Source organism: Opisthorchis viverrini (assembly GCF_000715545.1).
Source record: "Opisthorchis viverrini unplaced genomic scaffold opera_v5_70, whole genome shotgun sequence".
Taxonomy (NCBI): domain Eukaryota; kingdom Metazoa; phylum Platyhelminthes; class Trematoda; order Opisthorchiida; family Opisthorchiidae; genus Opisthorchis; species Opisthorchis viverrini.
In genome coordinates, this window is record NW_008751726.1 from 1563147 (window position 1) to 1588011 (window position 24865).

Sequence of the window (24865 nt, forward strand, 5' to 3'; positions counted from 1 at the left end):
GGAGAACCTCAGTTTTCCAAACCATTAAACCTCACAAGACTTACAAAACCGATGACATCCAGATAAGGTTAAATAAAAATTTTGGGCCACAACAATGGTCCAACAATGGTTCGAGCTGTCCTTCATCTCCTTATACTAAAATAACATCCTTGGTAAGTTGATCAAAATAATGGAAAAGGAGTAAGCGTTACATGAATGCCTTGTTTGCTGCTTAAAATGATACAGCAAACCGATGACATCCAGATAAGGTTAAAAAAAATTTTGGGCTACATGCTGGTCCAACAATGGTTCGAGCTGCCCTTCATCTCCTTATACTAATTTAACATCCTTGGTAAGTTGATCAGAATAATGGAAAAGGAGTAAGCGTTACATGAATGCCTTGTTTGCTGCTTAAAATGACACAGATGCCTCGGAATCAACAGCGGCATGGTTTCAGTACTGACTTTTCAAAGCTACGCAATAGGCATTAAATATCAGAGAATGTAGTATAAATGCCAGAATAATTAGAAACCCACAACCACTCCAATACAGAGCAATCGAATGTACTTGTGCGAGGACGAGTCAGTCATACATCCGGTCAGTGTCGTCGAGCTCAAACCTTGCGAGTTTTTTACCACGGAAGTAGTGACGACGAACAAGGGTTAGTGCTTGAAGGGTTTACAGACCCGGTTGCTTGAACTGCCAATGTCGGGACTCGCCGTCTGTCACTGAGCCGCGACGTGCAGATAATGCAATTCGTATGACTACTCTTCCGGAATTATCTGCCTGTTTTTCGGCCCCCTTGTGTGACACTACTTGTACAGAAAACATAGCAGTTTATGGGCCACAAACCAGTGCGAACTTCTTGAGTTGCAAACCAACATCCACGATGACCATAACTCCTCACGATGTAATTTCAGTACAGCATAATCACACTGTACAACCTATACAAAGCAGCCACCCAAGCGTTTACCTTCTTCAAAGTGATGAATAGGATATGTTCTAGATTAAAGGCACTCGGGACTAAACAAAATCATGCAAGGCGTAACACACTCATCGTAAACGAGAGATTCATCTGGGTTCCGGGTGGGTGTCTCACAAAACCAAATCTGTTTGCAACTGAGTGTACTTTGCTGGCTTGCAATCGTAACACAATCTTCCAAATAATAATTGGCATTACATGGGCAAAATGAAAGGGGTTATAGAAAACTACCGTCGATATGCACACTGGCTGACTCGTTTATTTCTGTGGATAATACCATAGTTTTGAGCCAGATGGTGCTATGTAGAAGCGCAGATTCCTCTTGATTTTGGGTGAATAACCCTTAGTTGGATTACCGTAAGCCGTTAGAACACTCGTGTGCTGATTTTATGCAAATTCCCTACAAGGAGCAAGTATTCTGATATGTATTTTATTCTTCGTATTCTAACCGCAGCAGCCCTTAGAATAGGAAATAGCGGGGCATCAAGTTCCCTTGCTCCAGCCTGTCGCTACAGCGGCTGTATAAAGCAACACAGTGACACGATTTGCGAAGCGTTGAAGGTGTCTAAATAATATTTATGCTGCCAAGAGGGAAAGTCTTATCAAGCCTCCACAATTTTCAAGTAGTGGTGCGATTTTCATACGGGGTTTCAAAGAAGCATTTCATCTTGCCAGTAAGAATTTCGCCGTTTTATGTTTTTCACTTTCGTCAACCAATCGCGTGAATGATACTACTTTTCCCTAGTCGCACTCGAAACTAGTAAACGAACAGGAATTAATGGGGCATTTTTAAAAGATTAACTGGGAATACTATGTTTAACTCCACTCTAGTCCAAAGCACTGATCCACTGTAGCTACCACCACGCCATGTACGGCACACTGTCTGACGGTCGATTGGACTCAGTAGAAGCATAAAGTGATTTTGACAGCTAGGTTCAACTTAAAGTTATCGAATCAAGACAGAAGCCTCCTGTAAACGGAGGCAGTTGACTCTCTACAGGAGGATAAAATGAGGTGAGAGGAAATCATAAGCGTCTCCACCTTACCAGGAAATCTTCTTTGCAATGATCTGTCCAAAGAAGGGGCCTTTTTGGTGGATTTTAGTAGGCTTTCCACTGTTTTGATTTACCTGACTAAATGTATATTGAACTGGTAGAAAATAAAGAGGCAATCAGGATGACCCGGAAATATATTTGTTCTCTGATGAACAAGATGTATGTACAGATTGACCGAACTCTAACCGTTATCGTACTACTACCGCTATCATTTCCTATCCGAGGTTAAGGAAAATGAAGTTTCCAATCGTGCCGCAATGTAAGCACTCGGTTTATTAACAAAACCGGGCCTACGATGCACAAACCAATCAAATTTTATTCAATACCACCTGAACAGACTTACATTTTTCGAAGCAACACTATCCATAGGTTTGCTGAAAACTCTTCTACAGCACACAACCGGTTTTGTGCTACTTGGGACCCATTAAGCAAGCACAGTCTCCAATTTTCCATCAGCATCATGCCTCACTTGAACCCAAACTGTGCACTGTTCGTTGAATACCCAAATTTTCAAATCACCTTGGCCTTAACGAAGACTAAATCCCTCGTTTTTGTACACCTTGGGTTTAAATATATTCTTGGTGGAAATTCGGAAACTGCGCTCACACAAGTACCCAGAAAGGTAGCGAACCCGATTATGAACAGCTAAAGAATTTTCGAAAAAATTATAACCAGCGTCCCTTCAAGAAATATCGTACACAGGCGGTTCCACCAATAAACAAGCATGAATATTACAAATGTGCCACAATACAGCCCGGTAAATAGAATATGCTGCTACCCAAGAGAATATCGTCTGTTTTCACTGGAAAAAGGTCAGTCGGAGTCACTAACTAATGAATAACCTACCTGTGAGACAAGGTTGGTGACCACTTCGTTGCCTGCCCCTTTGCTGTTGATTTGTTCAATCTGAAAAGAAGCAGGTGAGATTAGGTTCAACGGGTCTTGATACTGGTAATGACAACGAAGATTAAGGTGTGACTCTGGCCGCCTTCCCTCCAGGTTCTCAATGAAAGAATGATAATTTTTTCCAAAATATACTACTATTATTATTGGCCTGAAACCACAGTGTATATGTTGCTTGGCATAGGTTCAACAACTGTTTCCTCTGCCTACATTAATATATTTCAGTTATCCAACCACCTCAGACAGACACAGTTACCTGGATGAACCTAAAGGACGTGTTTTCCCTTCCATAAGTGATGAAGAGGAGGCATGTCTACCGTAGAAAAGCAAATTAACTCATGATACGACCATGCTCGCATGAGCTGGACCTTTGGTTTTGCATGTATTTTACTCTTGGCTTTCAATGCGAACCAGTGTGCACAATAGCCTGAGAATGACATCGACATTTCCATGTCAAGTCCCAGTCTGTTCAGCCTCTGATGAAACGATCATACACTCCGTCCCGTTAGGCGATTCTACGCTACCATAACAGGTGTTTTCCGGTCAAAACGTCACAACCTACATTGAACATGCGGTGCTGGTTCGAATGCCTTCTCTTCAAGGTGTTTATGACAAGAAACGATGCTGAATTATGCTCTGCACTGAAGCTATAACCCATTTACGATTAGCATCTGCTTAGTACGCAGAGCAGATGCTCTGGAGGTAACTAAGGTTGTTACTGGCAGACACGACACTCGTTGGTTATCATTCATATATGACGAGTCAAGTTCACGTGAAAATTAAAGTAAAAATCCAACCTTTCGCATTGTTACTTTTTTGTCATGTGGTCACGTTCTTCCTAATCACTGAGGGTGTGCTGTATGTATAACGAAGGCGTTCTTAAACTCTTGTTACAGAACTTTGTTTAGATGACCAGCTATTCTTGGACCTCGTAGTATTTGTTGTGGAAAACAAGCCACATGAATTTTAACTAACGCCAGAAGAAAAGTGCTTTCGAGCTACGTCATTACAGATGTCATTTCATCTATCATTCAGTGAAATGCACACCCATTACAAAAACGCCTCAGCTAAGACGCCCGTAAGGGCGCACTGGGCACTCACTTTCGACCCTTCTACAAAACCCAACTAAAAGTGTAATAAAACGAATATTATTGTTGTTTATGACTAGCGAGACAAAGTGCGTCGGGTGGTAGATTCGTAGCTCAGTTTTAGACTTATAAACAAACGTTCTGCGGGAACAGTCTTATCAACTCCAATGATGGTCCTTATTTAGGCAAAAGAGAATAAATAGCGCGTATGGATGCGAAAGATAACTAAGTTGACGGATAGTAGGACACTGATGCACAGCTTCACCCACCTCAGTGCTTTCCTGGTTCTTCAAGCCCATCTTCGTGAGGCCAAAAGTAATCTGCCAATTCTTCGTTTTAATTAACGCCATGACCTAAATCTAGTCCTCTAGGTTCAGTGTATATAATGGCGATGAACCACAATGCAATAACAATGCTCTACTTTCGAGCGGTGATGTCAATGTTTTACCCAAGTGGTGTTTGTCCGACTGGAACCGATAGATACGAACTTCAAGTACTACAGATCGACTGGGGTGACTGTCTCATTGCAACAAACCTACCCTGGTTAAGCAACAACTTATGCAAGAAAAGAGGGTCGCTGGAATCGACAAAAAGTGTGTTAAACGGGTGTATAGTTAATTAAATTCAGTACATGATCTAGCACAAATAGTTTGAAGGTGAACTTTTGGCAAACTGGATCAGGTGTCACGTGTTTTGTCCGGACACGCTTGTCTTGCGTAACGCTTAATCGCAGTTTGCGCAGTGGTGCATACGGAATACTGCATTCAGATATTTTCTCCATTAAGTCCGTGAGTAAATAAAGCCAGTCCCTATGTAGTTGGATACGATTAGATCTTCAAGTCCGGGTTTAGCCCTAGACATCCGGTTGATCCTCAAGTGGAATGTCAGGAGTGCCTAGAGGCAACCAGAGTTATGGGAAAATGTGCTTAAAAAACTAAACTGATCGTTCGTCCTCACGGCATTACAACAAAGATATAATTTAAGGTCTGCAGTTTACTATACGTACAAGTAATCGATAACTCACCAGCTGTAGTAGGTTTGCGACCTTGGACTGATATTCCGCATTCTCATACCGCAGCATTTTCACTAAGGTCTTGTATCGTTCGAGCTCACTCTGTCAATAAGAAAAATATGTTAACTGTGAAAGAAACTAAAGCAAGGATGTTGCCTTGGATGGTAACCAGTGACGTCAGAATCTTAAATGGATTCACTCCCTTTAAGAATCTGTCAAAATGATTGGTAATCATGTATTCTAATGTGACTGAGTTGACAAACGGTGTTACGTTAAGGGTCTATAGAAATCGGTCTTGTAAGTCACATCAAGTTCTGAAGGAAATCATGTGGCTTTCAGCTGGTCGGCGATTGGGTAAACACCACTTCTCGGTTGAAGTCATTAGCTGCAGACTTGTGTTCACCTTTTCTGTCAAACAAATTGGTCACTTAAGGTAACGAATTTGAAAACACCACTGTCGTTTTTCAGTACCTGAGGTATTGGGTGGATGGTCCTGTTATATTTAGTCCTATCAAAAACTTCAAAGTTTGTTTTCACTTCGGGTGTGATGTGTCTTGCCTAGAACGCTGTTGGAAAATGCGACCAACTTACGCGTAGATAGAGCAGTTCCTCTTCAATGCGATTTGATTTGAGAAGCGGTCTTAGGGCAAGCATCAACCTAACCCAGGGGTTGAACAGGCGCTCAGCATTTCTCTGAATGATCCGAACGGCATCGTTTTCCTCCTGAAAATATTGAGCGAGGACAAGAGTGAAAACGATAGTTTTGAGCATCGTGTTTTGTTCTAATTTTATCGTTGACCCATTTCTATTATAGAATGACGGTAGGTGTACTAACGACTTGGTTCCAGGTCTCATACTTCTACTGCTGTTGCTGTACAGTCCCTCCAAATGCACATTCAGCTGAAAGGATCTGCCGGGGCAACAAAACCACACTCAGGCTAAACCATTTCGGTAGAATTCTTACTGTAATCGTTTTTACCGAAACCTCTTAAAGAGGAATCTTCTGACACGAGTTGTGTTATTGGGCACCTCATTTCCATCTGTTCTACCGCTATTTGGTAGTTCGTTGGGAAACGTCACACTCACTTAGCCGCAGTGATCGTTTGTGAATTCGACTAAGTCTCCCCCTCTCGCAACCATGTGTACCAGTATGCAATACCTCCATCCCTTCATAGACCAGTGCTCTTGATGATGGTGATGATAATTATATATTATATTGGTGACGAGCATAGCGAATTTGATGAAGACAACCAAGATTATGCTGAGTACGGTTTTTGACGGCTGAAACCAGCACCTGAGAAGCAATGCAAATGACTCTGAATATTGAAGAAGAGGTAATGCGATTATTCTGTCTACTGATATACAATCCATAAATTACCCCTGCTAGTCAAGTATCTGTGTAGTCAAACGGAAGTAAGTAAGGACCGGTTTAATGTTGTTGATAGTAGGTGGACAGTATTGTTGTTTCCTTTGAGAAAGGTCAAGGATAGACACGAGCTTTCGACGGCCCGCTAATGACCACATGTGAAGCAATTTTTTGGCTCTCATTCACTGAATCACTAGACTAGTTCGGCTATTTTCATCAAATATTTCTGGCTTTAAACAACGATGCCATCCAACTGCTTCATTTATTTCAGAATATTATGAAACCCTCCTAAACGAATACTCGCAGAATACTGTTTCTTCCTCAGCATTTTTTAGTTACTGAGTACTGGAGGATTCAGTCGTAATTATATTGAAAACTCTTTGACAATATTGCCACAAAAAGCCAATCGTAATAGACGCACAGCAATCGCTTGTGATTTGGATCATTTTTTCGAATTCCGCAACTCTTTTACATTGATCGAACTCGCTTGGGCTTAGTGCCCTATATGATGACAGATCTGAAGTTTCGAAAACGACTTAGACCAGAAGCCTCTTGCAAATATATCCGAAAACATTTCTCTTAGGCAAGCAAGTGATAGTGATTACTGACGATAACAAATTATTTAGTTGAAAAGAGCAACCACAGCTGAAACAACTGCAAACGACTACTCCAAGAAAACACGGTTTGTGCTTATGAAATCGACGCGCAAAGGTAGTTCTAGATAAGATAGTCGCTGATGAATGGCAACTTTGTTCGTGTCTTTTCGCTTGACTATAGGAAGGAAAACACTAGAGAATGTAGCATTCTAGAAGGTTACGTTAATTTCCAGAACAGTAGCACACATCCTTCCAAGAAGATATCATGTGCTTGTAGTCATCCTTATTACTGTTGAGTTAACCGGCTTATATAGACAGAATACACAGAATACACGAAAAAACCGCGTCTACCGGAGACTTTCTGGGTTTGAATAGATTCCATTCGATAGTATTGGCCTTCCATACGGTGGAGGGTCGGCAAAGTTGTTTTATTATCGTGCCTTGTTCCTTAATTGTGACACTCACAAAAACGTCAGCTGCGCAAAGACCAATGCAAAATTATGCTTTGTAAACTCTTAGAATGTATTATAAGTACTACTTTGTTTAGATGTGATTATTTATGTGCATCCAGCATGCGCTGCTGAAGTTGGAGGATGTTCACCTTGAACGCCAGGCTACTAGAGTCCACGCAACTGACGAGATGCCATAAAAGCTGCATTTAACGCCAAATCTTTCCTTTGTTACTAACCGAATGGATACGAAGACGACCATTCAATGGCCTGAATACAAACTGAGCTAAGTTAACCATTCGGAGTGTGTGCAGTATAGACCGGTAAAATCAATGACTTGACGTGGTTAGTTTGTGTTGCACAGTTGTCTGGCTGCGTATGGTAGGCAGAGTTCAGCCATCCCTTCCATTAAAACCTTAGTGATTCACATAGAAAGCAGACACTCGTGTACCTTACAATTACATATGCCAGTGGTTCGAAAAATGTAAGTTGATAGAGTGTCGATAACTATATGTTTGGATTTGTAATGTGGTGAGAAACTATTATAATCGTCGGATTGTTGTGTCGAAGTAAATAGGCGTCAAATACTCTCGGTGGGTGGCTATTTGAATTACAACAATCGTTTATCATTGTCTCTGGATTAAGCAGCCATTGCAGTTGAGTTATTGAAGCACACTGCATTGTTTCAAAAGGAGTTCACTAACGTTCTACCTACGGAGTCTTGTGCACTTGAGGACATTTGCTGATGTCTCATAAACACTGTGTACGAGGTATTTGTTTACTTTATCTGGATCAACCGAACAGATCCTCAGTCAACAGAGCGGTCGCAACATATTTTGGGTCTTTTTATTTAGGCAGGCTGACAGCGAAATCACTCTACATGCAACACCTGAGATTGGAATTTGGTCCGAAGCACTGCATTGAGCCGACACATCAAAGCAAACGCATAATATGAACTCTTCAGCTTGATACGCATCCAGCTGACGGGTTTGTGTCCTCGCATTATGATCAGGTGACATTTAGTCAATACCCCATGTTAGTGGTCTATGGAATTTTGTTCGAAGTAGCAAATTCCCACTTACTCTGAGGCGATCGTATTTTTGTCTAGTTAACCAACCGCGACAGTAGGCTTGCAGCGCAATCAAGTATGGTTCGTTTTCATAATAATCAAGTCCGGCGGTTTCGTTTGACAGGGCGCCTTTTGAAAATCTGAAGTAAACCTAAAACGGAGGAAAATGTAAGAAATGAAAAGGCATTCAATGCTGACAAAAGTAGACTGCATCAAACTAAGGATGACATTAGTTTACTGCTTTTCAAAGGTTGTTTGGGATAGAATGGCATCGGCTGGTCAAAATGATGTGTCGCCCTTGAAGGGCAAATTGTGCAAAATTGAGTTGCTTTTGGAAACTGCTCAAGAAAATCGCTCACAATTTTGTCACCGATTATGCTAGTTTAAACAACCATATGAAACAGCATATAGTCAAGAATTTCCAAACCTGGGCACGGCACTTTTTCGTCATACCTCATGTAGGGCAGTTCAGCACAGGATATTCATTTAAGTGTTATAACTTTGGCCATACAACCGTAAAAATACCCAATACTAGACAATCTACTAAAAACGTAAGACTCCTTCGCATTGTTTCAGTCGGATTTCATCGGGTTTATCTTCAAAGGCACCACTTTGCATTTGTGGTACAGCTTTCGTAGTTTCTACGTCCACAAATTCTTAGGCTTCGAGTAAAACCTTGTTTGTAAAAGTAGCTTAAACCCAAATTTAAACCGCATATAACGCAGTTTTCTTGTTTACAGGTGAATCCTCAAGGGGAAACAGCTTAGTCATATAAGACAATTTTGGCACAGAATCTTCATTCTTTGCAGTAATCCCCGGGGGATGCAAAATAGACAAGACTAACGAAGAGGCACGTTCTATGTCGTTAAAATAATCTATTTACTCCTCAAAAGGAAATCGCCCCTCTGTTCATCGTCATATCAGGATGTAAACTTTTTTATTGGTTTTGATTATGGATAGATTACGGAGAATGAAAATTTTTCACTGTGACTCAAGATCACTATCATGCTTTTCAGTAGGTTTCCGTCAAATATATCCATGAAAACCAAACATTTGTTACTTCTGCTCCAAATAAATTAAAACGTCACTTTGTATCAGAAAGCTGTTTAGGATTTACATTTATTGCTAAATTTTTGTCCTCCGGCAAAAAAGCGGATGATACAGTTGCTAAGGTTCCTTGTTTTTATGACAATTCAACTGGTCAGAGAAGGTAATTTGGTTTCTTCCAAAAACGCTTCTGCAAATAGCAGAAGCACCGTCACACAAAACATTGTACAATGCTTAAAATGTAACGCGTCAAAACGCGAATCTTCGGTTATCGTTGTTTCTACAACATAAAGTTGGAATTCTATAAGGGGATTTGGATATTCCAACTGAGATGTCGCCCTGCCAGTTTGCCAAGCTTATTCCCAAAAGCCGAGAGGCGCTAGCAAGCCGTACACAGTTGGAATTTTACAATTTTCTATGCCAAGTTACATCAGATGTTAGCTGTCGTTGAATCCCATCCACATATTTGCATAAAATGGATTTTTACTTTCATCTATGAACGTAAGAGCGGCTTTAAAACTTTCCTCGTTTGTTCTGGTGGGAAACAAAACATCCAAGAAATGTGACTGATAATCGCCAAGAATAAGAATTGTATATTTTTCGAAGAAAGCCTCTTTCTAACGGATTAATTTGTGGCAAGAGTTTATGCAACTCAAACACCATGGAATTTATCATAACTAGTGAAACAGGATTTGTTTTCTTCAGTATTTCAGAAGCTCATGAAGTTTGTAGTCCTTGGATCGAACCGGGAGTTAATGGGTTTTTGCACTAACAACTCTGGATGCACCCCATTAGCCTCAGGTAACGGAACGAAAAACAGCCATACACCTACCAGTTTATTTTTTCGTATTCTGCCTTAAATCCCAATGCAGCGACTCGGCAATATAAAATAAAATATCTCGAAAGCTAATCACAAGCTCCACGGAATGGAGTACTATGTCTTACAAGTCACTTATTAGCAAACACGAACTGAACGGTTACGAGCCACTGGACACAAAAATCAATATCTAGTTTCCACAGTTTTTAAAAACTGAAGATTCTCACGCGTCCTCTAGAACTTCCTTGTTATTCACTTACTAATACACAAAAGTAAATAAACACTGCAAAGCGGTCCCGTAACAAACCTCACCCTCCATCAGATGTGGGGATGAAGCTTGGACACCAGACCATTGACTGTTATTATGCTTCATCAGTAGTCACCCTCCATAGATGTGGGGATGAAGCTTGGACACCAGACCATTGACTGTTATTATGCTTCATCAGTAGTATACACATTACATAGTATTTTGTTTGCTAACAGGAGGTCTATTGCTTGTTCTCAGAAATTTAACCCATTTCTAACAGTATCATCATAAACCAAATAGGAAAGAAGTAAGCATCGGTGTCATTCAACTTTCACGTGTACGTACATATTAATCAATAAGCTCATGTTGTACTGCAGCTTTAACCAGACCAGTAGACTTTTTGGGCAACCTGATGGAGTAGTGATCCGTTGAACAAATCAACTAGGTGAGCGGATAAGTTTGTTTATTCGACCATCTTTTTCTTTGCATTTCGGATCCGCTAGTACCAAAGAGGTTAAGAGAAACTATGTGATCAGTCTGAGACCATTTACACAGTTTGAAATGTTTACTAAAAGGGGATGCAACCTCGGCTGGGTTTTAGGCACATTCTGACTCTGTTGACTCCGTACTGCGTAATGATGAGGGTCCCAGTCACTGGTTCAATAACAGTAGATCTCCACATGTATTTAATACCAACGCACGGACTTTGCGCTTCTGTGCTGGTGCCACCAACACAGCAACTGCCTTATCCACACCACACCAACCACTGAAATTCACAGCTGTGGTCACAGTAGAGTTCCTATGCTGAGCTCAATCCCTGGTTTCGAAAAACCTACCGGGCTACGCGCAAGTAAACAATGGTGAAAATACAACCTTACTGTCTCTTTGGAGGCTTCGGGATCACCCGGCTCGTTGTCGATCGTACGAACAAAGGCCTGAGGCACTTTAGTAACTCTCCAACAGGCAAAGGTGGTGACCGTTATCCGCACAATTTTCCCAGCTGCAAAAAAAAATTATGTGGAGTAAAACGTTTTACGTCAGAATGTTGCATTTTGTTGCCTTTTCCATCATCGCCGAGTCCTCGGGATGCCCAATTGGAGCTTAAATGTTTGGACTGGTACTCTCAACTAAACTAACCGATTGCGTTAGTCTATCTGGGACACATCATAACTTTCGAAAATTTACTTTCATTGTGCCGAACGGCGGCAAAGGTTTGTGTGTCTGGTTCAGAGCGCGACGCAAACGGAAACTGTGACTTGCGCGTCCGAACAAAACGACCTTGAGTGATCGACACTTCACTCCTTTGCCACTCGGTTGTGGCGCAAATCTTCACAACACTGCACGTCACCTAATCAAGAGTTTCTGGAGAAAAAAATCGCAAGATCTACAGAGGCTCTGTTTTGGGTAACGTCATCTAGTGGTACTGAAACTGAAGATGGTTTCTAAAATACAGAATTCAAGAAAAGCTTAACTCACTTCCAGATATTAGGCTACCACAGTACAGGTACCACGATACAGGTGGATACTTAACTTGGTGAACTTCATATTTCATCCTTTGACTAGCCTGCATGCAAGCATGTTGATCGTAATGTGATACGAGTCCACCCGTGCGATTCATAAAAACGCAGACAGCCCACCACTGGGCCCACTCTTTTGCGTCCTATCAAATACGCTTTGGCTCCGAATTCTCTTGATGTTTTTTTCGAATTTGGACAACACGAAACTGTACTTAAGAAAACTCGACGAATTGTCTAAGATGGTTAACGCATTTTTTGCTCTCGACAGAACTAAAATGCCTTTGCTTTGTGTAAGCTTTGAAAATTGCTTCTAGAAAGCAGCCAGTGATCATATGACATGACCTGGCCTTCAAGAATTCTAGGCGGCTGTGTTAATTATTCCAGTCTCAAAAAGTGTCGTTCGGCAAAATTGCGCCACTCAACGTCTCGTTTATCGTGATCTAGTTTGAGACATCTTTATTGATCAAATGCCAGGCGTAGCTATGCGAAGATTATGATCTTCTTTAAGCTGAAGCTGCAGCAGAATTATGTGCAATGAAAATCGCATTCTTGTTTAAATTGGTTCAGTTATGGTATTACAAATGATTGACAGGGATCGTATTTATGACCATGTATCAAGTTCGCCTAGACACAGAACTCGCTTTTTATATTCGCGACTCAAAATAATTTTTTGCTCTGAACTAGAGAACCAATGAAGAATGAGCCACTCTACTCTATCTTAGCACACTATCTCTATTGAATTAACGGCCATGCTATCGTGAGAAACTGGCTAACATTCTGTTTACAGCAAGCTATTCGCAGGATGCTCTATCAGCAGACAACTTGAGTTCTTGCGAGTATCTGGTAGTCTTATCGATGCCTGAATAAAACCATAAACAAGTTCCAAACCTCAGTATCACAAAACTGCTTTGCTAATCCAAATCACCGCAACATTCTGGTGTGTATTTAGATTCTTTCTCCTTCTCTCATTTATCGAGGTTCATACACTTAATCCTGGTTTTCACACTGTTGTGTATGGACGAGGAATACACTGATTCGCAAATCAATTTGGTTTTAACGAGAGACACAACTGAGTCTCTCGTTTGTGATGTTCTATAACTGAATGTGCTGCACACAGGCCGCCTCGTGATTCAGTTGGTTCGATATTCGAGATATCGCAGTTAATTTTCATGAAGGAAACTACTCACAAGGTTGCTGAAAACCAAAATGATTTGCAAATGAGTGCATTTCTCGAAAACAGTCCAATTTGGGTTTAAGTAGAACATAAGGTTGATGGAAACTCGGGGGCTGCGCCTACCTGATGAGCCCCAACAAGGGCGAAACCGGTCGTGTGCTGTCGAAGAGTTTTCAGCAACCCTGTGAGAAGTTTCCTCCATGTTGTCTGTGGCCTTATTATTTTTGTTACTGATTTTTTGAGCATAGTTGTCACACACAATTGCAGCACAGCAATTACTGCTTAATCGGGAACGACAAAAATGGCCGCAGCGATCGGTATCACGCAAATTGACGATGTCATGGATACAGTATCTGAACACGCCGACCAAATCACAAGTGAACAGCTGTGGTGAGTGATCCATAAAATTTACTCAAACGGCTAACCGCTGCTTAGCGAGTGCCCGGTTACACTGTGGCACAGTATGATAGACTCTCAGGAGTAGGTATGAATGCAACGCTGCATCGTCCTTCATATTCTTGTCGCACATGTTGAGCTCCAAGTTACTTGATAATGAAAGGTCGTTGGGTAGTCATATTGCTTTGCCTTCATCCCTTGGTAACCGCGTTTCAGCTGCTTATTGAGTGTACTGTCCACGGTTTTAAAGAAACTGCATTGTGTATTAGCCATTCGGTAAGAACAGAGGCTAAGTTTTCAGCTGACCTTTCCTCTGGTTCAGGTTTACATAACTTGTAACAGCTTGATCTATGCATGTTTTGTTGTTTTGTATAGTACCTGCCAAAACCAGATACTTTACTCGTTAGGTTTAATCAGCAAATGTCTCCGGGTCTATTCTGCCTTGTAGTGACATTAAATTTACCTCCACATGAGCGTAAGATAAGGCTCTGAAGTAAAGGTCGTGAACATGCCTCTCAAATTCTTGCTGCTTGTGTGCCGAAATGAAATGAATGAATCATCGCACCATAATGTCTTTGGACAACCGTCAATTACATGTGTATAATTTTTTTTAAATCAAGCTGCTATGTTGTCGTACGCTCAAACCTAAATCTCCTGTATGCTTGTAGTTAATCCGGAGTGATCGCAGATCGCGAACAACATCGATCCCTTGAAGAAAGATGTGAATGAAGTGTGTATCCGGTGGATTTGTGCAGCCCACTTTCTTATCAGACAAAGAGCTACTCTCAGATATGCAGTTTGTCCAACAGACAAACTGGGATGCACATTCAGAATTTTGTTCCAGGTCCATGTGATACAACGAAACAGAAACTATCGTTAAACCTCCCACTCGGTCGTGGTTTCAGAGGCGATTTTCCGTAACTTGAAGTCGATGAACATACACACCACTATTACTGACAGTCAACCGGTGACACTTACAACTCAAAATCAAATAATGCGCTTCTGTTTTCTGCGTGCAATCCCTTCTGGATCGCTATACTGATGCGTCGTCCGTTATCTGGAGTCGAGACAGTGAAGTGTTTCATGCGACCGGCACGTGTATCTATCCTTCGGGTGAACTAAATTCAGTGCTATGTGCTTTGGCGACAGCTGGTCGCATCCGAAACAGAGCCGGAAACAATCTTGAATAGACTGATTCACGAAAATTCGCTAATCAGCTGCCCATCGCAGTCTGTATGAAAAAAGTAAATGTTAATCATACCATTGTCCATCCCTTCATGGTTGAACTGTCAGTCAGTCTTCAGTCACTGCCCAGAAGGCAACGAATTCGAAACTCTCTGAGGTTCGTGAGATGCGCACTACTGATTATGCCCAATTAGGTGAAAACAACTGCACAATGCTTTATGACTTTGTAATATGGGTCAGTTTTACTGACAAGGCAAAATCTCCCTTGAGTAAGGTCATAACCATTTACAAACTTCAAGCGACCGGAACGACATTCTGGAAAACAAGATGTAACCGACACGCCATACATGGTTGCCCTTTGGCTTGAGGTGGATGGGCAAAAAAGGATCTAATAATTTCTATTGTTAATTGATTTACGTTTCATCAGAAATGAATAGAGTATGCGGGCTAGTAGCATCAGAGTAGGAAGCACTTGTTTGTGCTTCCTAATTGTAAGCTGCACTGTAATAAAGAATCCTTACTTGAACCTTATCCGTTTCCCCAAAGTTACACGCGTCGTATCAGATGGTTTCAATCACGAGTGTCATGTGTTATTTCAACTTATTGTTTTCTATTTTAGTGGAAACCTCCATGAGTTTTAAATCAAAGGATATTCTTACTATATGCATCATGATCGCAAGGCACTGCGCTTAAAGCAAGAGGTAACAACGAGTATTCCTGTTATTCGTGATGGCAAACAAGCCCGTTAATCAAAATGTCATTGCTTCATGGGTTGAGTACACAGTGTTTGATAACAAGAGGGTAACATAGCTAGAAAGTAAAGAATGACCTTTACGTCGGAAAAACTTCGATTATATAGCCCCGTCAAAACCCCTAAATATCGTATTGCCATAACAAAGAGAGCACTTTAGAGATGATTAATTTACTAGTTTTTCAGGCAGGCAGAAAACAACCTCAGTACACACCACTACCTACATCGGCCACTTCGGGTCCAAATTTCAAACTTTGTCCTCCTCTCTCTAGCGCAACACTCGACGTGCTAGTTCTTGGGCAAATCAAACAAAAAGCTGCCCCCTCTTCATCAACAGATATTGGTCACAATTCTGAAGCAATAAAAGAAGACTGAACTCTGGGCCCGTTGCCTATCTAGACCCTATCGGTTAAAAAAGTTCAGTTAATTCTACAAACCTCAATCTTCTGAAGCTATCAGTTCCAGAGTCAAGCACTTCCTACTCAGTTAGATACCCAAAAACACCTACCTGTGCAGTGGAACAATTTACCTCTGCGAATGCTCGCAGTGATCGAAATGCTAACAGGACATAATCGGTAAGTGTGTTAGCTGTACATGTACCCATTGATGGAAGTTCTAATACAGAGGAAGACACACCTCATTTGAAACTAGCAACCATCTTGTCTACTACAATGAATGCATACATACTGTACCAACCAGCGTCATCTCAAAGCATCAGCAGCATCCTTCGGTTGTTATTAGTTTAGGAGCGAAAAGTAATAGCTTTTCAAAGCTTCACGCCGTTTACCAGTTGTTTCTTAGGAGTATAGGCTTTAGACTTGATCGGCACCGTTGAATTACTTGAACTCTACCTACCACCGATTAACCATAGAGGTCAGGTGATCACATGGCTGCTAGCTACCGATGAAGATCAATCCTGCTTAAATACAGAAGCTGGTTTAACTAATTCTTTCGTCCTATGTAGATTTCCAACAAGTGAACTAGGCAAACATAAGCTAGACAAACGCCTCAGACCCTATCAACCAGTGCTTTATGAAGTCTCTTCCAGGATATTATTAGCTAATGGAAACAAATAAGTAACTCTGTGCACAGTGTCAGAAATTCTGCATGTAATGATCTCCAGCTCGTACACAAAAATCATTGGATTTTGAAAGATTTCCCGCCATTCTGCGGTGCGAAACACTGGCTCAGAGCATTATTCGGCTAGATGTTCAGTTAGAAGTCTGTTCAAAAAAACTTGACAGGTAGTATGATGAAGTGGTAAGCAAAAAATGGTGGAAGATAGTTGTCAGGAGCCTATTAAGCCCCTCTGAGCTAATAAGCACAACCTGACACAAAAGATCATTGGAAATTCATTATACACTAAGGACGAGCTGTTAAATTCGCACATAAAATACATCCGGCGATCGTTAAGCAGATTTACATTCGTTTCTTCAAATAAACTCACTTTAATCGGGCTAACTTCTACCAAATTAGACCATCCACTAACTCCTGGAATGCTAAATTATCCATTGTTTTATTAAACGAGCTTTTTTAAACGTTGGTGAGAGCTCTCTTGATCTAAACAAATTATGTGAACTTTTTGGAACTGTGCGGCGTTCCGCAAATATGGCTTCGTCTAACTGAATACCCAAACCGACTCTTCCTATATAACGCAGACTGGTTTCGCTAGAACTGCGGAGTCCAATCATGGTATACTGAAAAGCGACAAACATAACTTGTCCAGATATTATGACCTTACACTTGATCTTTAGGCAGCGCCACATATCATTGACCAAAAGTCGCCGGTTTACTCAATTTTGAGTGACACACAAACTGTCACGGCTATTAGACCACAACACTTACACCCATGGCAGACGTTTGCATCGTTGTTAGCGCCAGGGATTCCCTCCTGGAAAGTTGGTCCGACTGAATGTGAAAGGAATTTGAACCTTGATGCACAGAAAGCTTCGAAATTCCCTCATCAACCGTAGAACACTAGAGGTCTGGCTGATAGTGTCTTAGGGGATCGTCGGGTATGGGGCCTCTAAGGGAAGCATTGCAACAAAACGACAGTCCTGGCATCAGTGAGTTTGTTTGCCCACAGATGTCTAGTGTTTGAGTAACTTACATATGGATAATGCAACCACTGGACACACTGAGATGCACAATGCCAAAAGCATAGAAACTGTATTTAAACTTGACTGAAGTTGATAGCATCAGGATTTGTTATGCGCAAGCGCATCCCAACGTCAAACGATTGGTATGCTGCTGTAATTTTACTGAAATGAAACTGGGACAAACCACCGACCAAAACTTTGGAATTTCTTATCGATGAACGCAAAGCTTGCGAGGATTCTGCCTAAAAGCTCCGATTCGGTCGTCCTGATGTCCACTCCACAAACGGAACTTTCATCAACATAATCGACTCGGTCCGCAAAGATGGTAGTTTCACGGATGTTTTCAATTCACGATATATGGTTCACAAGTTTATGGATCAGAAGGCTGACTATAAAGCACTAACCAAGCTTTAAGTGTTGAAGCAAATCACTCTGTTTTCATGCAAATCCATGAGAAGTTCCCCACAGACTCTCAAACAAGATGTTAATCAGAGAAAGGATATTGTTTTCCGTCATGTATGAATGTGCCGTCCTTGTGGCTGATTGAGTTGCTCTTTAGACTTTGACAAGCTTTCAGTAGCGGATAGCACCATCCTGAGGACCACGATAACCGAGATGTTTGACGGTGTGTCTGAATGTTTTTGAGTTAAAGTATCAGTAATCAATGAGTCTGAGTATTGTGGGCCAGCAAAGATAGATCATGGAGCTGAAATTCCGGTCACAGAAAGACCCTACAATTCACAAATCTGCCTCGCATCTTCCTCTCGACAGAGAATTATTATAACGTATTATTATAAAGCAAATGTAAGTTCAAAACATCTCTAAATTCCAGGAAGAGCAAAGCCGAATTTAGTTCACTTTCAATAAACACGACTGTAGTGTACATTCCATAGATTTACTTGAATAATACAGGACTGTCGGGCAGCAGTAACCCACTACGCATGCTTGTGTTGCAGAAATTTCTTAGATTTTCACTGCCAGGAGGAACGTTTGGATGAAAAACGCAGAACACGTGTGTTATCGGCTCACCTATCATTGTTACATTCGTTTTGCAATGCTTCAGGAGGTAAAGCCCAATTTGTGAACCTAGACGCTGCTTCAACAAGGCCAATCCACATGTGGAAATCGTAAATACCTTGATTCTGGCTAATTCTCGCGAATCTCTATTACAATTAATCGTTTGTTAACTTCACCGTGTATCGAATGGACACAGTTTGTCTAAAGCACTTCATAACCATTTCAGTGACCATAATCACTGTCTGAAAACAAGCAGCTGATTTAGCTGCAAACATTCGTGCACATCAGTTAAAGTGCTGAATTTGTGGTCTCATGTTACACTCCGGTTAACCTTTTACTGGAAAAGATCCAGACCGTCCTGTCACAAGGAGGATTGTACAAGTTACCTATGATTACGTGGCCCATGCACACTGAAACGATCAATCTATTTTGGCAAGCTGCGAGACAATATACAATCATTTTGCTTGTAGCCTTGGCATTTTTATCCAATGTGAAAGGCATGTTTTCCTGACCCAACTGATACACAATGCTATACGAATGATATGTCCCTCACTTAACAATTCACCCAACGAATCTGGAGTAATATCAGTCTCTCTATTCACACAGTGTCTATCAGCCATACATCAGGCTCATCTGAGCGCATGCTTATTTCCGTTTGTTGTTTAGTTATTACCTGGCAAATTTTCGAGGATGAATTGCGTCAAGCAATGGTTTACGAGTTTGGGCGTGGAAGACAGTGTAAGTTTTCGTCTTCTGTAGGGAACGCACCTCCATAAGAGAGCATTTATTTGTCCAACTGAGAGTAACCATTGGTGCATCCTATTTAAACTTGGTATAGGTCATGCATGTTGTGACTAAATCTCTTCTGTACAAAAACAGTGGTGGTATACATGCAGTAAGACCTCTTTGAAGAGGACCCTTTAAACGGATGACTTTTGACTGATATAGATTTTTCGCCGCTGATTCAGTAAAATTCTAGTGCAAACATTAGAATGGCTAACCTACCCATGATCACAGGTTCCACTGAGCAACCACCGATAGGAAGAAGGAACCTAGCTGTAGAGTGATGCAACAATGGATTGCCATCTAATTTGAGTAGAAATGATCATTGACGTACTGTCGGTGAATCATCGGAGGTTTATAGAAGTAATTCTGATACAACTGAGTTGATTTAACACCTGTTCTGTTTGTTCCGCATTCAATGAATTCAATGGCGAGGATATTATAACGTGGTTACCTACCCCAAGCCTTACTAATACGGTGAGGAAGGGAAAAGATCAAAATACGGTTTTGCTGCCCTTGAATCTGTTACCGATCTGTGCATCTTTGGTTATGTACACCGATTTCGACGCAGTCTGAAAGATATACTGAACTTAAACCAGTTTCCGTTTTCACAAGACCGGATTGAAACGCAAAAGAGATACGGAAATGGACTTTTTTGAAAGAACGGTTTTACGTTAAGTGAGAATTCCGGGTGTAAAACCGTGTACATTCAAGTTTGCCAAAAGTACCAACCTTAGAAAAACGAAAAGTACAGCTTCTGAGGATCCGGTACTTTTAAATATAACCTAGTTGGTACATAAAAAGTGGGTCAATAAATAATGTGAATTCATTCCATAAGTTTGGACTTTTCGATTTTGTGCTCTTTTCCACAAAAATCCTTAGTTTTGTACCTTCTAATAGTAACGAACTCAAAAGATGCACCGTACATCATACACCAAGTTCAGTTACTTTTATCTGTTTGACTGCTGAGGATACCATGCATATCATTGAAAACTGAGTCTAAGAAAGCTAATAAAACTTGCCCTGTTGAAGGAGGCTCTAAAACCAACTGCCACGAATGGAAGACAAATAATTTAGGAACACAGCAGGGAACCGTAAAAATTCCCGTACGTTTATACAGACCAGAAAAATCCGAGTGAAATTTGGAAAACCCAAATTCAATATCTTATTTTAGGATCCACCTAATAACGGTCCATTGGAAGGTCTGTCAGTGTTAACGGTACAGTAAAGTGATGGAAAACTTGCCACAGAAAATTGTCTGATTGGAACGGGGTACGCAAAATCTGGGACGTACGTTTGGTTGAGTCGAGTTTAATTGACGGGCACTAACGGCCGAGATAGGGAAATGAGACGATCCAGTTTAAATCATTAGACAAAAATTACTGGTTTTCTCTGGTAAAAACGAATGTTGGTTGTCTAGACAATCTGAGAAAAACTGCTAGAATCAGTGGTTGCCAAAACACAGCAGACAAGAGTATTAACAAACGTTAGTCAAAAATGCTCCTCAGGAACCGATCTTAATTGGATTTCATCATCCACAAAAGTGTTTGCTGATAATGGTGAACGCTGAAGGTAATTTGGCTTTTTGAGGCTCTCGCATATCTGTGTTAAAACCAGAACAAAGAAGATACTCCAGTGATCTAAAGTTTACCACACTATCTCAAAAAGTCGACTGCTTCTGTCCAACCCCCAAAAAGCTGCCATACTCTGTTGAACTCTCTCGATCAATAAAATAAGACTTTAGTAAACATTGCTTTCCGTAGCAACCACTAAATTAAACGTATCTTGTTGTCATTTACCGTTATGTGCGTTAAAATGAGCAACCATTCTACTGTCTAAAGGAACTCTTACTTTTAATTCACTCCGATGTGAATTGTTGCTGCTATCTTGTGGAAGAAGCTTTCTCCCAGAATTTTTCTTTCGTGAGTCACGCGAAGAATCGGTTTCATCATATTTACTGTGCCGATGTTTGTGTGACTTGTACGTCTTCTTTGGAAAGAGAATACAGCCAGGTGTAGCATACAGGTTATCGCCAAGATTGAAATTCCTTCGGATTAGCTCATGCGTTCTTGGCAGCGTCCAGTAATCGAATGTGTACTGCGGGAATTCATTCTGCCGGTATATTAGCCTGTCATCTCTACGGTGCGAGCGCTCGTGTTTGGAAATCCGCCGTAACTTAGATACGTCAGAAACCGAAGAGCCATGTCGGTTTGAAATGACACATCTATCACATTGCAAGTTATTTTCAACCGACTTTGAGAGAGCATATTTTTTTCTGGTTGGAGCAAGATGGCTGTACGAAGACCGGCTATGTATAATTCCTCCATCTGTGATTTCCACCTCATCAGAATAACCATTTTTCTCATCTGAATTATCGTATATACGCCCATTTACGTGCTGCTGTTGTCTTTCAGAATCAATCGACGTAGTTTCACGTACAGTGCTTAGTGAATAGCGCATCAGATCACTCAAATCCTCGACTGAACTTGTCTTGTCAGCTGCCAAACCATAGTCTCCTTCGCCATCTTCCCTCAGCTGCGTCTCCATCGCACTAACATGCGAGACGGGATAGTTTGATGACACTAGTCGCTTTTCTGCAGACGGTTTACAGCTTGCTAGTCTTCCAACAATAGGCTCAACACACACGACGGTATACTACCAATCAGTGGGTAGAAGGGTGACTGTGCCACACAGTGTGCGCTCATCATTGGTCAGAGGCGTGTGTGCTCACGTGAACGTTTATGTTGGCCGATGGTTATTACAGCTATCCGAAACACTCAGACAGACGCGGGATTGAGTCATAGTTTTAGTAACAAGGGCTTACGATGTGACGGAGTGTGATATCATTCAGTGGCCTGAATCTGATACGTGGACGGTTTCAAATCGAAGCCACAAATCAGGTGTTTTCACAACGTAGTCCATCAGTAGTATTGGAAAGCATTAGTAAAAACGAAGTCTGTGTTCGTGAAACGGATATGATATATTTTTCATTTAATTGGTCTCACTCCAGATTAGAAACCACTGAGAACATAAATTTGGTTGTTATTTGTGATAGGAAGGTAGATTTTATCCGCAACGCCGGAAAAACTGTTGTTTTCACATGCAGTTCTGGGAAGGAATAGCTCCGTGTACGTCCTCGGTTTAGATAGCTCACACCCATAGGTTGATGGAAACTAATACGGCCAGTGATGGTTATTATCAGTAAGGGAAAGCCCTCCAAAAGTGCTATTCATCTCGATATGTGTTCCTTCAAAACCCCGTTATTTAGATCCCACGGTTGTGGCGGTTCTCTTTAGCAAAGTTCATGAGCTGGAAACCAACTGAGCTTTCTTTAACAGCCACCGATGATGATGAATGACATACTTAGTCCCCAGATAAACTTGAGTGCTCTAATTTTCTACGAGATTTATGGTAAGCTTATCATTTTTACTATTGTCTTTTAAACAACAACCAGTGAAATTTATTTATTATATTACTCACGCCTTAACTCAGCAGTTCAAGGAATGAAAGGAATATTGTGTTGACAAACCCTTATATACAACAACCGAAAAAATGGCCTGTATCCTTTGGCTGAAAAGCGGCGATGAGATACTGGTAATAACGAATGCTGAATAACTTTTCTGAAATCGATTGATGGTAGTGTTTTTAAATTGTGACGTTTGAAAAGACAAGTTGTGCGGCCATCTTGCAGTTTGCTTTTACTTTGTCAAATATTATTACCTCATGGGAACGGTGACCACCCATTCAATAACTAAGAATAAAGGCATATCCGTCTATGACATCCAAATGGGAGAGGAAGTTCACTCATTTTTCTGAATTCTCAACTAACCGGTATCATTAATAAAGATAAAGAGAAGTTAATTTCCTTGACAGATGGCCCCGCCAACTTCATGTTCTATCAGAACATCGGATTTTACGCGACGGATTGTATATACACATTTGCAAGTTAAATTGGTGTTAAACGGTGATTCAGAAGAGTTAGTCACTCATTATATCTTTCGTGGAACGCGCTGCATAGAGAAAGTCTTATATTTGAATCAGCACAGCATTGGAGATTTCGAGGTAGACTATCTTTCCATATGAGCCGCAGGAAGGGTTAGGAGCTTGCATTGAGCTGCTAAAGGGATCTGAGCAACTTCAGGGTAGTGTGTTCTGTCAGGAGGATATGTTGCTACATATAATATATACTATATATTATATATACTATATAATATACTATTATCGTTTATTTTTGAAGAGCATGGTCACAAACATAAAAAGTGAGTGCAAGCGATGAATGCGAAAGAGTAGCAGGAGAATATGGGAGAAAAGTATTATGGTATAATTAATATAGTATGGTATACTTATACCAGTGTTATACATAATAAAGTATGTATAGAAAAATATGCTAAATATCAAGTATCGAGCATCTAGAACATGAGGCAACTTTCGTGCAACACACTGCGCCAAACATATGATAAACGCGAAGCTATATTTTTGGATCTGCAATCCAAGCTAGTGCCAGAAGTGGGAATGAAATCGACGGAGGAAAGTTTGTGGAGATAGAATTTACCGTTGTTCTGCGTTGTAATGCGAAAAAAATAATGACAAAGCGCGTTCTCTGTAGTTAGGAAAACTACGAAATTCGAAAACAAGAAAATGAATCATTAAGTGCAGAACATTAAGTGTGAGTTTTGTACTACGTAAAAACGTGGTCAAACTAGCCAAATATTTGCTCTTAGTATATTTGTAGCACAATTCCGGACCGATTCTCGTCTAGCCATGACGCCTTCAAGCTTGCCTGCATGTGACCAAAGGCTGATTGAGTTCCTCAGTTACTTGGATGAGGCACTGTTTACGGGGTCAATCCTGTGTTTGTTGAAAGCAGTCAGCGAACAGGTAAGCGAAATGTTAAGGTAAACTTCTGATGCAATTTCGAGACGTGAACGCATGGCTACATTATTTGCAAGGCTCTGCTACTCCGTACGCATTTGCACAATTGTTCTTCAGACGACTGCATTTGATTTTCGAGTTTTGAATTTACTAGGATTAAAAAGTAATTTGCGAATAAAATGTCACAATTTTTTGAGGTGCAAAAGTACTGGCCATTGCAGGTTCCAGACGAGTGATGAAGAATGAACCTGGGGGTACTTAGACCTTCGACTACAAAGGCATTCTCCTTCTCATAGAAACTCTGAAGCGACTGCTGGAAAAATGGCGTGGAATAAACTCTGGATATTCGGAAATATCGTAAAATTCGTCAGTCACTGCTAAAATCCAAACGACCAACAGCTTCTCTGTCCATTCGCTTTCAAATAAGGTGATCTTAAATATCCCCAGATAAAATTACACCT

The 24865-nt window shown here is 40.9% G+C and overlaps 1 protein-coding gene across 1 annotated transcript in view; it reads right to left on the bottom strand.

Annotated features, from left to right (window-relative positions):
* Nucleotides 1-24865, bottom strand: part of T265_04341 (hypothetical protein) — a gene marked incomplete at both ends in the record, with an annotated part of 64831 nt that overhangs the window by 32032 nt on the left and 7934 nt on the right. Inside the window, 5 exons of the mRNA XM_009169050.1 lie at nucleotides 2863-2922; nucleotides 5032-5121; nucleotides 5611-5742; nucleotides 8513-8650; nucleotides 21384-21449. Coding sequence (XP_009167314.1) covers nucleotides 2863-2922; nucleotides 5032-5121; nucleotides 5611-5742; nucleotides 8513-8650; nucleotides 21384-21449 — 486 coding nt within the window. The remainder of the gene's footprint in view (nucleotides 1-2862; nucleotides 2923-5031; nucleotides 5122-5610; nucleotides 5743-8512; nucleotides 8651-21383; nucleotides 21450-24865) is intronic.